Source organism: Macrobrachium rosenbergii, unplaced genomic scaffold (genome assembly GCF_040412425.1).
Source record: "Macrobrachium rosenbergii isolate ZJJX-2024 unplaced genomic scaffold, ASM4041242v1 282, whole genome shotgun sequence".
NCBI classification, from domain to species: Eukaryota; Metazoa; Arthropoda; class Malacostraca; order Decapoda; family Palaemonidae; genus Macrobrachium; species Macrobrachium rosenbergii.
Genome location: NW_027100730.1, coordinates 3,869,955 through 3,887,078, shown reverse-complemented (window position 1 = coordinate 3,887,078; position 17,124 = coordinate 3,869,955). Strand labels below are relative to the sequence as shown.

At 34.8% G+C, this 17,124-nt stretch overlaps 1 protein-coding gene across 1 annotated transcript in view; it reads right to left on the bottom strand.

The window, feature by feature from the left end:
* The window catches only part of LOC136838258 (uncharacterized), a 40,496-nt gene extending 23,838 nt beyond the window's left edge, over nt 1-16,658 (bottom strand). Inside the window, exons 1-6 of the mRNA XM_067103122.1 lie at nt 16,473-16,658; nt 16,083-16,172; nt 15,227-15,426; nt 14,548-15,067; nt 11,008-11,156; nt 10,528-10,723 (exon numbers count right to left, since the gene is read on the bottom strand). Coding sequence (XP_066959223.1) covers nt 10,528-10,723; nt 11,008-11,156; nt 14,548-15,067; nt 15,227-15,426; nt 16,083-16,172; nt 16,473-16,658 — 1,341 coding nt within the window. The remainder of the gene's footprint in view (nt 1-10,527; nt 10,724-11,007; nt 11,157-14,547; nt 15,068-15,226; nt 15,427-16,082; nt 16,173-16,472) is intronic.
* Nucleotides 16,659-17,124: the final 466 nt, after the last annotated feature.

Sequence of the window (17,124 nt, the reverse complement as noted above, 5' to 3'; positions counted from 1 at the left end):
CTTTTCCTTTAAAGGCATAATAGATTTGTCAGTGTTGAATGATCGTTTTAAAGGATTGTTTTATTTATAAGTGTTGAAGGTTTTTTAAAGGCATAACAGATTTATCAGTGTCGAAGGTTTCAAAGGCATAATACATTTGTCACTGTAGAAGGTTTCTTTTAAAGGCATAATCTATTATGCCTTTAAAAGAAGCCTTCAGCATGTGTTGAAGGTTTCTTTTAAAGACTTAATAGATTTGTCAGTGTTCCAGGATTCTTTTAAAGGAATAATAAGTTTGTCACTGTTGAAGGTATATTTTAAAAACATAATCTCTTTTATGTCTTTAAAAGAAACCTTGGGGACGTGTTGCAGGTTTCTTTTTAGGGCATAATACATTTGTCAGTGTTGAAGGATTCTTTTAAAGGCACAATAGATTTGTAAGTGTTGAAGGTTTCTTATAAAGCCATAATATGTTTGTCAGTGGTTAAGGTTTCTTTTAAAGGCCTAATAGATTTGTCAGTGTTGAAGGATTCTTATAAAGGCATTCTAGATTTGTCAGTGTTGCAGGATTCTTTTAAAGGAATAATAGATTTGTCATTGTTGAAGGTTTCTTTTAAAGGCAATATAGATTTGTCAGTGTTGAAGGTTACTTTTAAAGGCATAATAGATGTGTCAGTGTTGAAGGTTTCTTTTGAATGAATAATAGATTTGTCAATGTTCAAGAATTCTTTTAAAGACATAAAAGATTTATCAGTGTTGAAGGTTTCTTTTGAATGAATAATAGATTTGTCAGTGTTCAAGAATTCTTTTAAAGACATAATAGATTTGTCAGAGTTGAATATTTCTTATAAAAGCATAATAGATTTTTCAGTGTTGAAGGATTCTTATAAAAACAATATATTTTTAAATGTTCAAGGATTTTACAAAGGTATAATAGGTTTGTCAGTGTTGGTTTCATTTAAAGGCATAATAGGTTTGTCAGTGATTAAAGTTTCTTTTAAAGGTGTAATAGATTTGTCATTGTTGAAAGTTTCTTTTAAAGGTATAATCTATTATCCCTTTAAAAGAAACCTCCTACATGTGTGTAAGGTTTCTTTCAGAGACATAATACATTTGTCAGTGTTGAATGATTCTTTTAAAGATTTAGTAGATTTGTCAGTGTTCAAGGTTTCTTTTAAGGGCATGTGGGAATTGTCAGTGTTGAAGGTCTCTTTTAAAGTCATAATAGATTTGTTAGTGTTGAAGGATTCTTTTAAAGGCAAAATAGATTTGTCAGTGTTGAAGGTTTCTTTAAAAGCATATTAGATTTGTCAGTGTTGAACGATTCTTATAAAGGCATGACAGATTTGTTTGTGTTGAAGGATTCTTTTAAAGGCAAAATATATTTGTCAGGGTTGAACGTTTCTTTTGAACGCATAATAGGATTGTCAGTGTTGAAGGATTCTTTTAAAGACATAATAGATTTGTCAGTGTTGAAGGTTTCTTTTAAAGGCATAATAGATTTGTCAGTGTTGAAGTATTGTTATAAAGGCATAATAGATTTATCAGTGTTGAATATTTCTTGTAAGGGCATAATCTATTATGCCTTTAAAGGAAACCTTTACCACATGTCGAAGGTTTATTTTAAAGGCTTTATAGGTTTGTCAGTTTTAAAGGATTCTTTTAGGGGCATCATAGATTTTTCAGTGTTGAAGGGTTCTTTTAAAAACATAATAGATTTGTCAGTGTTGAAGAATTTTCATCAATTCATAATAGATTTATCAGTGTTGAAGGATTCTTTTTAAGGTTTAATAGATTTGTCAGTGTTGAAGGATTCTTTAAAGCAAAATATATTTGTCACTGTTGAGCTTTTCTTTTAAAGGCATAATAAATTTGTCAGTGTTGAAGGATTCCTTTAAAGACTTGTTAGATTTGTAAGTGTTGAAGGTTTTTTCAAAGGCATAATAGATTTGTGAGTGTTGATGGTTTCTTTTAAAGGCATAGTAGATTTCTATTATACCTTTAAAAGAAACCTTCATCACGTGTTAAAGGTTTATTTTAATGGCATGATAGATTTTTCAGTGTTGAAGGATGTTTTCAAAGGCATAATAGATTTGTTATTATTGAAGGTTTCTTTTAAAGACCCAACAGATTCGTCAGTTTTGATGAATTCTTGTTAAAGCATAATAGATTTGTCAGCGCTGAAGGTTTCTTTTAAATGCATAATAGATTTGTCAGTGTTGAAGGTTTCTTTTAAAGACATAATATATTTGTCAGTGTTGAATGTTTCTTTTAAGGTCGTAATTTATTATGCCTTTAAAAGAAACCTTCATGTTGTGTTGAAAGTTTCTTTTTAGGGTATAATATATTTGCCAGTGTGGAATTATTCTTTTAAAGGAACAATAAATTTATAAGTGTTGAAGGTTTCTTTTAAAGGCATAATCTATTATGCCTTGAAATGAAACCTTCTTCATGTGTTTAAGGTTTCTTTTAAAGGCATAATAAATTTGTCAGTGTTCGATGATTCTTTTCAAGGCATAATAGAATTTTCAGTGTTGAGGTTTTTTTTTAAGTGATAATAAATTTGTCAGTGTTGGATGTTTCTTTTAAAGGCATAGTAGATTTGTCAGTGTTGAAGGTTTCTTTTAAGGGCATGATGGAATTGTCAGTGTTGAACGTTTCTTTTAAGACATAATAGATTTGTCAGTGTTAAAGGATTTTTTTAAAGGCAAAATAGATTTGTTAGTGTTAAAGGTTTCTTTTAAAGGCTTAATAGATTTGTCAGTGTTGAATGATTCTTATGGAGGCGTAATAATTTGTCAGAGTTGAAGGATTCTTTTAAAGGCAAAATATATTTTTCAGTGTTGAAGATTTCTTTTCAAGGCATAATAGGTTTGTCATTGTTGAAGGATTCTTTTAAAGGCATAATAGATCCATCAGTGTTGAAGGATTCTTATGAAGGCTTTAGGGATGTCAGTGTTGAAGGTTTCTTTTAAGTGTATAATAGATTTTTCAGTTTTGAAGGGTTCTTTTAAAAGCGTAATATATTTGTCAGTGTTGAGGGATTCTTATGAAGGCATAATAGATTTGTCAGTGTTGAAGGATTCTTTTAGAGGAATAATAGATGTGTCAGTGTTGAAGGTTTCTTTTAAAGGCATAGTGGATAATAGAGTTGTTAGTTTTGAAGGATTCTTTTAAAGCAAAATATATTTGTCACTGTTGAACGTTTCTTTTAAAGTCATGATAAATTTGTCAAAGTTGAAGGATTCTTCTAAAAACTTGTTAAATTTGTAAGTGTTGAAGGATTTTTTTAAGGCATAATTGATATGTGAAGATTTCTTTTAAAGTCATTATCTGTTATGCCTTTAAAAGAAACCTTCAGCACTTGTTAAAAGTTTCTTTTAAAGGCGTTATTGATTTTTCATTACTGAAGGATTCTTTCAAAGACACAATAGATTTGTCAGTGCTGAAGGTTTCTTTGAAAGGCATAGATTTGTCAGTGTTGAAAGTTTCTTTAATGGCATAATAGATTTTTCAGTGTTGAAAGATTCTTTTAAAGGCATTATAGATTTGTCAGTGTTGAATGTTCCTTTTAAGGGCATAATCTGTTATGCCTTTAAAAGAAACCTTCACGATGTGTTGAAAGGTTCTTTATAGGGCATAATACATTTGTTAGTGTAGAATTATTCTTTTAAAAGCACAATAAATTTACAAGTATTGAAGGTTTCTTTTAAAGGCATATTAGGTTTGTCACTGATTAATGTTTCTTTTAAAGGCAATATAGATTTGTCATTGTTGATGGCTTCTTTTAGAAGCATAATCTATTATGCCTTTACAAGAAACTTTCTACATATTTTAGGTTTCTTTCAAAGGCATAATAGATTCGTATGTGTTGAATGATTCTTTTAAAGGCATAATAGATTCTTCAGTGTTGAAGGTTTTTTTTAAGTGATAATAAATTTGTCATTGTTGAATGTTTCTTTTAAAGGCATCGTAAAATTGTCAGTGTTGAAGGTTTCTTTTACGGGCATGATAGAATTATCATTGTTGAATGTTTTATTTAAAAGCATAATACATTTGTCATTGTTGAATGTTTCTTTTAGAGGAATAATAGATTGGTCAGTGTTGACGGTTTCTTTTAATGGCATAATAAATTTGTCAGTTTGAGGGATTCTTTTAAAGTCATCATAGATTTGTCATTGTTGAAGGTTTCTTTTAAAAGCATAATAGATTTGTCACTGTTGATGGATTTTTGTAAAGGCATAATAGATTTGTCACTGTTGAAGGATTCTTTCAAAGGCAAAATATATTTGTCACTGTTGAACTTTTCTTTTAAAGACATAATAGATTTGTCAGTGTTGAAGGATTCTTTTAAAGTCTTGTTTTATTTGTAAGTATTGAAGATTTTTTTAAAGGCATAATAGATTTGTCAGTGTTAAAGGTTTCTATTAAAGGCCTAGTAGATTTGTCACTGTAGAAGGTTTCTTTTATAGGCATAATCTATCATGTTTTTAAAAGTAACCTTCAGCATGTGTTAAAGGTTTCTTTTAAAGGCATAATAGATTTGTCAGTCTTGAAGGTTTCTTTTAAAAACTTAGATTTGTCAGTCTTGAAGGTTTCTTTTAAAAACTTAATAGATTTGTCAGTGTTGAAGGATTCTTTTAAAAGCTTGTTTTATTTGTAAGTGTTGGAGGTATTTTAAAGGCATATTAGATTTGTCAGTGTTGAAAGTTTCTTTTAAAGGCATAATAGATTTGTCACTGTAGAAGGTTTCTTTTAGAGGCATAATATATCATGTTTTTAAAATAAACCTTCACCATGTGTTAAAGGTTTCTTTTAAAGGCATAATAGTTTTGTCAGTGTTGAAGGATTCTTTTAAAGGCACATTTAGATTTCTTTTAAAGGCATAATAGATTAGTCAGTGTTGAAGGATTCTTTTAAAGGCATAATAGATTAGTCAGTGTTGAAGGATTCTTTTAAAGGCATAATAGATTTGTCTCTGTTGAAGGATTCTTTTAACCCTTTGATTACGGCCGAGGTGAGGCCTCATACTTCCCACAATCCAGCAGTTTTTCAGAAGGTGGTCATCTGTAGGATGCTACCAGATCCACGAAAACTTAAACAATCATTGTAATAGCGTTTGTATTTGTTGTTTTGCCACAAATTAACCTGTTTTATTTTTATGATAATATTGTGATAGTAGCCATCCGTAATATATATAATATGTAATTAATGTAACAACACAAATAAATAAACATAGGATAAGTACTATATATCGGGGTATACTATTGCCAGAGGTATAAGCACTTCACTGATTGTGAATGACAAAGTCTTCTTTTTTCTTTTTGTAATTTTCTCTCATTCTGTTTGAATCCGTAAAAGGCAGCTACATCACAGTTGAATATTATAGTTAAAAATTATTCATATGTCTGTCAGAAAACTAATCATAAAGAACATTGATCATTTTTATGTTTCTGCTTATTATTCCACCAGCTAGGCAAAAAAAATGAGATATATTATTACGAAAGCGAGAGAGACGTGACAGAATAAAAATGTTTACCAATGATTTATTCCTTCTAATTGTGCACCAATAACATTGGATGTTACTCTGATTTCAGTAGACATAATTACAATAATGGTTTCAAATGAGCATATCGCTGAATATATATTAACCTCATTTCTGGATGATATTTTTAGCAATGACCAAGCACCCAGCTGACAAGGGATACCATACGTAGTTTTCGAAATTCAGAGTTATCAACTCTGTGTGAGATCTTATATAAGAGACTAATATTGACATTGTCTTACCTTGGTTTTACCATTCAGACATACACATAGAATTATAAAACTCTCTGGACTCTGGGTGATTTACGAATATATTTACTAGTTTATGTCAATCATACTTTGTATTTTAGCCATATGCAAGACTTCTAATATCTTATTATGCATTCTTGGAAATAAATAGGAATTTTGCCTATTCAAGTACAGTACATATTTTTTAGATGTATATAGGAATTCCTCTCAGGTGTCATTTGCATTATTTGTGTTACACTATTATTTTAAGACTGCTATTCAGAATAAATAAATATCTCCGTATCTCCGACACTTCTATAATACTGGGAATGCCGTTTTACCAGGAAAGTGTTTATGAGAGAGAGAGAGAGAGAGAGAGAGAGAGAGAGAGAGAGAGAGAGAGAGAGAGAGAGAGAGAGAGAGAAACCAAAATTCAATTCAATGAGGGGGGGATAGGATAGAGTGAGGGTTCAATTACAAATCGATTTAAACCCTAGGGGTCCCCCGGAAGGGAGATAAGGTTCGGAAGGGGGCGAAATGAAGGTATAAGGGGAAGGATAAAAGAATGGGACAGACCCATTTGTCATTGTTTGTGTAGTGTAGTGTTTGTAGTTTCTTTATGTTAATGTTAATGCTGGTTCGATTCTGTGCTAAGTGAAATGAAGTGATGTTTGGAAATTGTGTTTGGAAGCTTAGGAAGGGATCACTAATTTACGGCTCCAATATTGGATTGTCCTCCCTCTCTCCTTCCCTGCAGGGGGGCGCAGGAGGGGGGACTCAGACCATATGTTAGTATGTAAGTTTATTTTTGGGCTCTCTTTCCAATGGATTAGCAGTTGCAGAGTGTTAGTTACGACTGCAGGGTGCCGTGAGAGTCTAACTACTATTGGTGCAACAGCCCTCTGTTGGCCAATGGATCACTCGATAGTTCAATTCCCGCGGCCGGCAGTTAGAGGAATGTATTTCTGGTGATAGAAATTCATTTCTCGCTATAATGTGGTTCGGATTCCACAATAAGCTGTAGGTCCCGTTGCTAAGTAACCAATTGGTTCTTAGCCACGTAAAATAAGTCTAATCCTTCGGGCCAGCCCTAGGAGAGCTGTTAATCAGCTCAGTGGTCTGGTAAAACTAAGGTATACTTACTTTTTACTATTGGTGCAGGATAGGAGTCACCTGGGACGAGTGCTATACAATAAAAGTGCTCTTTTTTTGTTTTATTTTTGTAATTTTGTTAGGTTAAGTGTACCACGTGGCAGTAAGATGAAACAATACTAATCCTAACCTTAACCTTAATTACTAAACCTAATTCTAGTGTTAGTTGGGAACTTAGGTACTACAGTATTGTCAGGGGAGGGTTGAAGATACCAGTGTTGAATGACACTGGTATTTTCAGGTTGCCTCCTTTCCCTTAATTTTTTTTTTTTTTTCAGGGAAGGGTTGAAGATACCAGAGTATGGTAGTTCTGGTATTTCCAGGTCGCCTCCTTTCCCTTAGGTTTTTTTGCTTTTCATTTGCTTTTTATTTACCGGGCAAGCTAGCTAAACAAGTTCCCAAGGCACTTTGTCTTTCTAACAAACAAACAAATTGGGGATAGGGAAGATTGGGGATGTATTTGGGGTAGAAGACTCGGTTGAGGGGACAAGTTAGAGGTGATAAGGGAGGAAAGTGAAGGAAGTTAGGAGAGAAATAGAGGGGGGCAGACCCCCTTGCTTCATTAGGTGAAATTGGCAATGAAGAGGAATGAGGGACAAGCAGAGGTAGGGTCACTCACTATGTGGTTATGAGTGATGATGATTTTTTTTTTATTTAATGATAGTGGGAGGTGATGGAATGTTGCTGGTGGTTAGGAATGCCTGTTAGTTGTTTGGTGTCATACATTGATTGTTGCTTTATCTCAAACTAGATAATTGTTTGAGCTCATAGTTTATTGTATTCTGGCTCCTGTAAATCTGTTCTGGCTGAGGCCCTTCTATCTTAGGAGCCATTCTTGGCCAATTCCTTAAGTCTCTCCTTCCCTCATTGGAAGTTTCACTGCTCCTGTCTACCTCGGTTACTTTAGTCCATGCTTGGCTATTTTCAATACAGGTTGACCATCACTAATCCGGCGTCATTGGGACCTGGAGGGTGCCGGATTAGCCATTTATTAGGCTAGAATACACGAAACCCAGTAGCTAAGCACCTCATCCTAGAATTAAAATATCCCATAAATCAGTACAAGTTGGTTAATAAAGAAAAGACAATTATCAAATACAGGCAGTGCTCGAGTTACGATAATTCGACTTACGATATTTCGAGTGTACGATGGGATTAGTAATTAATACCGATACGAAATTATTTTTTTTAGGAAATATTTTTAGATTTCGCGCAGGCGCAGGTAGCGAGAGAGACCAACTTCTTTTCCTCCATCTCTTTATTCCATCTGCTAGTTAAAAAAGTAAAAGAGAATAATAAAAGTATTGTTAGTAACGTTATACTTTTGCGTAAATGCATACAGCCATAAACAACCGAACGGGAAACTGTTGTTTTACTACTAATCGTATCGGATAACAACTGTTTTGCTTGTATTTCAACCATCGTGCTGTCAAACAATTACTGTCGTTATGTTACAAATGACGTTAAGTACTGTACAATAGGACTGATATAATTTTTACACTATACCCTTATCCGCTTTGGAGAAAAGATCAGCAAGGAAATATACTGCTTCAGTAACTTTAAGCTGCAAGTTGTAGCTGAAGCTGAGAAAACAATGTTCAAGCTGCTAATGACTATAAATTATCGTGCATCGGCAACATGGATGAGACTCGGCCGTAAATAAAATTGGAGAGGGTATTTTAATCAAAACTACTGGGCATGAAAGAATACAAATTACTGCTGTTTTCACGCCGATAAAAGATAAATACGTAAAGCTCGTATTATGATGAAATCAAGAGAAAATAGCGAAAGGAATCTTGATTTTTTTTTACACAAAACAAACATGCCCCCAAAACGGCCAGCCGCGATTCCTGCGAACGTCATATATTAACGAAAAAAATAGCTAAATTAATTTCACAACGAGACGTATTTCAGTTATATTTTGACTTAAAAACACTTTGTATAACGAAAAATATCCTTGTCCCAAATAGATAAAGTATCTATATTCATTTACGCTTACTAGAAGCAAGAAAAGCGCACTGAACTGAGTTAAATGCGGCGAAATAAACACCGCGTTATCGATTCCCAAAACAAAACATTGATCGCAGTTTATAATACAAAAGCAATATGAGAATATACGCAATTGGATACAATGTAGTAAAGCATAACTTTTTAAAAGATCCATGAAAAAGATGCACATTCATTATGTTGATGTTTGTATAATACTGTTAATATGTGAATAGAGTTCAGTATAATGTAGGCTAGGCTACCGTATATGTAGCCTATACGATATACCATAGCGTAGACCAAAAGACAATAATAAATGTAAAAAATGGAACAGCAAAAGCATGCCTGCGTTTACAAACACCCCCAGTTTGTCGATGCAGCTCACAGCGCCACCAAATCGAAGCGGCCAGTGAGCGAGTTAGCGCAGCGACCCGGGAAATTTGAAAATTAGTGCGGAAACATTAGAAATTACTCTAGCCAAAATTTGTGCCGGATTACTGATTGTTCCGGACTACTGATTGCCGGATTAGTGATGGTCAACCTGTGCTAGTTATTTTTTCTGTCTGTATAGGCCTGTACTTGCTTGTCAACAAACTTAAGAATTACAGATCTTTTTGCATTCATTCCCAGGGGGTGTGAGTACTTCAAAACCCTTCCCCTTAAAGCTATTTACTATTCCTTCTCCCAGAATCTTATCAACATCTTTGTTCCTGACAACTATATACAGACTATTCTTGTACCCCAGATTTACTCTGAATATATCAATGCTTAGTTCCCCTGATAGCTCATAGATGTCTTTCTTTCCTCTTTCAAAAGTCCCCCCCCCCCATGATTAATGATCTTAATTGAAGGCATCTTATCCCCGAATTACTCAATGATGATGAGATGCATGAACATTGCGATCGGTGAAGGTTGATACTTAAATGTAGTGAGTGAGCGATGATGTAGTACTGGGGAAATAACTACAGTCTGCTAGGGAGGTAAAAGAAACACAAAAACAACGTCATTAACAATCTTACTTAAACTAGACTTATTTGTAGACCCAAGGTCCGTTATGTAGTGCTTGTATTGGTTATGTGTTTGTTTTGAAAAGAGAGAGAGAGAGAGAGGCGTAGAGTAGAGAGAAGAATGTGTCATAAATATTTGTTCAGAAAATGGAAAAGGAGACGCTATAGATCGTCCCCTCCAAGCGTCAGGAGGCTGAACGGGGTTAACTCCCCCCACTTGGCATGCCTTGGCTACACACCCTGGATCCCAGGGGGTACTTGACTAACCCACCAGTGGCAGACTCTCCGGGAGTTTGGAATCTCAGATGCTACAGGTAAAAGACAGAGCGGGAATCTCTCTGTCTCTTGAGAAGATAGGAAATTAGGATAGGTGGTAAGGAAGGATGCAAGGATGAGTGGGGTTAGGTACAGGTACAGCTCTGCTGCGCTGGTTGGTGGCTCCGCCTTCTCCCTCTCTCTGCAACACAGCTCAGCTCAACAGCAACAGCACACGTCCGTCCTCTGCAACAGCTGGATGATCTATCCCGATCGATCGATCGATAGATTCATCATTGCTCAGTCTTTTGTGAAATAGTCCCCATTGACATAGCTTTTCATTCATTGACTTACAAAGGAGTGAGACTTTTGCTACTTTGTTACCTTCTAAATTTTGATTATCAGCAACATGAAAATACTGCTTTATTTTCAAGAATCGGTCTCTGCTCATTGTTTCTGAGACAAATGGAACTTTTAGATCAGGTTGATTACTCCAGTAATCTCTTTCTAATATTCCAATAAAGTTCTTGAGTTCTCCCATAGAAACATCAAATGAAGAATCATTCTTATCCCTGTTAGCATAAAGCTTAGTTTGTTCTAAGATGTAGTCAAATATGTCATCTGTGAAATATAAGTTCCATATTTCATAGCATGATTTCATAAGTAATCCAAGAAACTTATCACTGACATTACTTGGCATCTCTTCAGCAATAATACTTTTTGTAAATGAACAGTTTTTCTTCCATCTTGAAGTGCCACGCTGAGGCCAAGATCCACTTTGAGACCAAGATCCACTTTGAGAACACTCATCATCCCCATCATCTTCATGTTCAGAATCAGAAGAGTCCAGTATTACTTCATTTCTCCTGCTGGCTCAAATAACTGATTGTCTTGCTCATCCCATTGTTCTTCATCACTTGGAATGTCCTGATCACCACTTTCTGGTGGAAGCAGAGTCACAGTTGCTGATGCATCTCTGTTACTTGTTTCAATAAAATCTAGGGTCTTTTGTAAAGTAACAGAACGGAAAGGGTTGCTCCTGGTTCCATAAAACGACTTGGTATCCATGTTTGTGTATCATGGAGGGATCAGAGACTGAACATATCAATGACATAAACTGCAGATACTGTACACAAGCAAGGATGATGGAAACAGGATGTCTTCTGTAATGGAAATATGGTGTAGCTACTATACATAAGCAAGGATAATGGAAACAGGAAGTCAGTTGCAAAAGAACATGATGTCATAATTTTGAAAGCATAGCTCAATACTTTTAGGAAATATGAAATATTTTTTTGTATATAAAGTTCAATCATGATAAAAGTAGAGGTTACTATATATATTATATATATATATATATATATATATATATATATATATATATATATATATATATATATATATATATATATATATATATATTATATTCATATATATGTGTATATATATAATATATAATTATATAGTACATATATATATATATATATATATATATATATATATATATATATATATATATATATATATATATATATATATATTGTTACGAACTGATCAAGCACCTGGTTATTACACAAATAGGTCAACAAATCTGTTGTGCAAATGATAATACCAAAAGTTACCTCACATCGACCAGATACTTGAAACCTCATAACAAAGCTATGACTGAATCACTAAAGGTACAATGATCCCACAAACTTACTTATCACTGGAGAAAATCAATGTAACTTTATCAAGTTATGGATGAGATAATAATTATTAAGTTATATCCAGATTAATGGAATATGAGTTTCACTTCAATCAGCACTGTAGCTGTCTCTCTGGTTCTATTTTACCTAGATAAGTCTTAGGTGAACAAACAGGAATATCACTTACCTTATACACACTCATTAATGTCTGTAAGTACTGGTATTCAAAATGAAACGCTGTTTTAAAAACTTTAAACAAACAGGCTTATTTCTAAGTTCAAAAGTTATATGTAAAGTTTACAATCTCAAAAGATTTACTGTTAATTGACAACAGTGTAAGATTTAAGTATCTCTTAATCAAGTTTAATTCACAAAACTTTGCTTTATCAAGAAAACAATCTGATTATGTAAGAATCAAACTATTAACTATCACTTAAGTGCCAAGCTTTTACCTGTTTCAACAATTACAAACAGTCACCAAAATATTACTGATTGAAATCCACATAACATTCTCCAAAAATCTCTATAACAGGTAGGCACTAATAAAATGCTAAGAAATTACCAGCAAAACACGGCAACAATAAAATCACAATAATATGATAGCACAGACATATAAAAATGCGGTACACAAAAATGAAAACACCACAATCACCAATAATGTGTTTAAAAACTACATCAATCTTTTATATAACTTTCCTTATAAAAAGAAAAGTCAGACTCACTTCTTTCTATGACTTATTCAAACATAACTATTCTCTTTTACCAAGAATGTCTTTTAACAAAACTCAAGTCACCACATTACCTTCAGTAAACATTAGACCAATATATATCTCCTCTTCAACACTTGTACAAAATATTCCTGAATATCTTTTACAAAATTATCACACTCCTGGGGTGAGTTTAACAGAGCTTTTACAATGGATATTTTCCTGTCATTCCCGTTATAATTATCGGGACTATTGAGAGAGAGAGAGGGAGAGAGAGAGAGGTCTGGTTCTGCCTCTAATGACCCTTGCCAGTAGACTGATCTGTCTCTAAGAAGACACTGGATTTAAGTCTCGTAGGCTGAGAATACACATGGGGTGTTCTCACAGAATACACATGTATGAATATACATACACACGTATACAGGGTATACACGATCGGTTCGAAGCGAAACTGGCGTTATGGCTATGATTGACACTTCCTGGCCAGGGTTACAAAAATCTTTTGACGACCTGGGCAGCTGGGCAAATACATTAGATATGAAATAACACCACTTATTGGCTATTCCCCTATTCTCTTTCTTAAATTACGAATAGAACAGGCATAGGCAGAGATAATAATGACGTAATAAGCACACAGTGATAAAAACATAACTGTTTAACTCGCCGACTGGGTGACAGTTCGTCAGATAACCAAAAGTGGGTGCTTTTTCCCTTAGCCACCTGGACAAACAGAGAAGCGAACCCTTTCTCTCAGCAGACAGGAAGTAGCGATCTGATTAGTTTTCAAAATACAATTTTAAAAGATTAAACAAAAGGGGAACAATATCCCACAGAATCACAAGTTTATACAACACACAACATATCTGTAAGAAAAGACATTTTAAAATCACGTCTTCACAACAAATGATGAACCTTCAAGCAAAAAATCAAAAATTTTCACAGAGACATTACAAACAATTACAAAATGGTTATAAATATTATATCACCTTATAATATTCCTCCCCCCTGAAGATTAATTATCCCGGGTTCGAATCGGCGGATTTGGAGAGGGATAAATAATCTGCAATTACACTGCTCTCTCCAAAAATGTTCTCTCTCCTTACACAACAAGATTATACAAACAATCAGGGAAAATATTATGGCTGAAAAACTTGTACAAAATAAGCAATAAACTGCAAACACATTCACAAAACTTTGTAACTCCTTCATCACGCTAGAAACAAACTGGGCTTGCCAAATATTAAGTAATTGATCAATAAGAGGTAAGTGATAATTATCAGCTACATTGATGGAATTCAATTTCCTGTAATCACTGTACATCCTAAACGAGCCATCTGGTTTCTTTACTAACACACAAGGGGAACTGTAGTGACTTGAACTGGGCTCTGCCAATCTGTGCTGCAACAAATATTCAACTTCCTTTGTATATGAAGTTGTTTGGGTTATAGACACAACCTCAGTTGTAGTTTCTGAAAAGTAGGGTTTCAGAAGATTTACATGTATCTTCCTTCGTCATTTCCTTCTCCCTGGTGTTTCAATCACATAAGTTCGATCACTTAACTTTTCTGTTATCCTATAAGGACCTTGAAATTTATTTGTAAGGGGAAACCTTTTCACTGGTAAGAACACTAGAACTTGCTGTCCAACATTAAAGCTTCTTAACTTAGCTTTAGCGTCATATTTTCTTTTCATTTTCTCTTGACTTGTCTTTAAATTTTCTAAAGAGAATTTTCTCATTTCTTCTAACCTTTTCCTTAAGTTCTTCACATATTCTCCTTGGACTTCCTCTTGATTTTCTTCCCAGTTCTCTGCAAGGATTTTCAATGGACCTCTCACATCTATTATCACTTTGCTAAAGGGTTCTCCTCTAACTTCTATCGGTTGTAGGAGAGCTTTTTGAATAGTTTCATTTGGTTTTCCAGCTATTTGGGATGTATGACACTCCCTGCAAAATTTACTGACATCCTTGTGTAGTCCTGGCCAAAAGAAATATTTCATAACCTTCTCAACAGTCTTCTTGATTCCCATATGTCCAGCTTTGTGCGCTAGTGCTACCACTTGCTTCCTCAATGAATATGGAATTAAGATTTGATGATATTCACCCCATTCAGCATTTCCTGGTATATCTACCGGTCGATGCTTCCTCATTAGTAATCCATCCCTTAGATGGGTGGGAGTTTGTTGTACTTCTTCTGGTTCAACAACTCTGAAGAACAGTTCTGCCAACGTTGTATCCTTCTTCTGCAATTCCACTAAATTTTCTGTAGTCACTTGACTAACTTCAAAGGTTGAACTCTCAATATCTGTTACTTCAGTAGATTCACTACTGCCTTCGGGAACATTTTGACTACTCGGAGTCTCTTCACCAACAATAGAATTTTCTTCTTCTGCAAGAATTTCTTCAGTACTGACATTAGGGGAAACTTCACCTTCCTGAAATAACTCTTCTAGGTTCAAGGATCCTTCCTGTACAGGTAAATCTTCAGTTTCTTCACTTCTATGCTCAGCTTTCCTCATGCTCCTGGTAGTTACACAACTTGGGAATAGGTGAGGGTTTTTCTTCTCTAATTCTGTTGTAGGGTTAATCCTTAATGGTTTGTCTGTCACTACAGGACAAGGAATGAAGGGAACACCACCAACTTCATTACCCAGTAAAACATGCACACCTTCAACAGCTAACGAGTCCTTTAATGCAAAATCAATATTGCCTGTCACTAATTCACATGACAAATGCAAGCGGCATATAGGAGTTACTTCCTCTCCTCCTATACCTTTTAAGATAACTGAATCTCCGGTGAGATTCTTCTCCAACTGCGGGTGAGCTCCTCGAATTATCACACTGTGATTACTACCTGTATCACGTAATATCTTCACTGGTACCTGTACACTCAAAGAGGGGGTTGTCAGCATACCTTCATAAATATATGGCTTAAAAGCCTCCTCACTGTTCAGCCACTCACTACTGGAATTTGCATTTCCACTGGTTGCTAAGCACTCTACTTGTCTGACTTCACTTTGTCCCACATTGTTTCTCGTAGTTGGCTTTACGTGGTTAGCCCTTATCACCTGTCCAACTGGCTTAGTCTGCTGATATCCTTTATAGCAGTCTCGACTATAATGTCCTACTCTCCCACACTTGTGGCAAACAACATTAATTTTCTGCACTTGTCTTGAGGATAGACTAGAAGGGGCGGGTTTAGCATTCCACTGCTGTGAAGTATATCCTGGTTTGGCACTGGTATAATTATTAGAAGGGTTTTTCATAGCACTGTTCCTAAAATTTGACTGAGACCTATAACCTGTAAATTGTTGGTTCTGGTACCTGCCATTATAATTCTTTTTGCTGGGTATTATATTATAATCCTCACTTAGAGTAGCAGCTTTATCAAGTTTCTTGACCTCTCTCTCTCTCAAATAAGCTCTTATATATGTTCAGGAATTCCTCTTAGATATTGCTCTAAGACCACTAATTCTTCGAGTTCGTCCATAGACTTAACTTTAGCTGCGTCTAGCCATCGTTTAAAGCATCTCCTGACTTTATAGGCGTAATCTAAGAAGGTTATCTTGTCATCCTTCTCCAAAGATCTGAAATTTTCATTGTAATATTCAGGGGTCATCTGGTAAACCTGTAGTACATTGTGTTTGAGTACCTGGTACTCTTTACACTGTTCAGCTGATAAGGCTAAGTAGGCACTTCTTGCTTTCCCAATGAGAACACTTTGCACTAAAACTGACCATTTATCCTCTGGCCATCCCATACCTGAGTGATCAAAAAATTGATCTGGAGCTTCTTCTGTAAATTTTGGAATTAACTTCTGTACTCTCGCTACATCAAACACAGGGTCTGTGTTACCGATATAGTTATATGGGTTTACAGGCAGTAAAGCTCGAGCTCTGATTAACTTCAGCTCCCTTTCATGTTTTGCCTTTTCTCTTTCTTCTTCTTCTCGTCTCTTTGCTCTATCCCTTTCGTCTTCTTCTCGTCTCCTCACTCTATCTCTTTCTTCTTTTTCTTTTTCTCTTTCTTCTCTTGCCTTATCTCTTGCTTCTTTTTCTTTATCGGCCTGTATCTGTAATCTAAGTAAGTTTTCTTCTGACTCCAACACCTTCATTTTTCGCCTAAATTCTTCTGAGTCTAAACTCCTAAATTCTCCTGTACATCACCGTTCTCATTCTCTTGCCTTACCCTATTTGAGAATTCTATCTCAGCTGCATTCAACAGGTCATAAGCTTCTGCTAATTCGCCTTCTACTTTACCAGAGCTTATTAATGCCTTGATTGCGACACACTTAACTTCTGCCTCACTCATATCAAAAGGTACATTAGCCCCATATGTTATTGCTAAGCGAATCCACTGTCCCTTAGTCAGGTGAGATGTAGATAACTTTCTGATGGTTGGAGCTGCCATGAATTCCTGAACTTCAAACCGAGCCATTTTTCTAGTTTACTCAATAAGAAGGGTTTACAATTCACTTTTATATGGTTATTCTCCTACCAAAAATATATACTCCTAACACCAACAGTACAAATCATAAACCAGAATGATATTCTGTTTAGTTCTCCTTAGACAATGGGCAC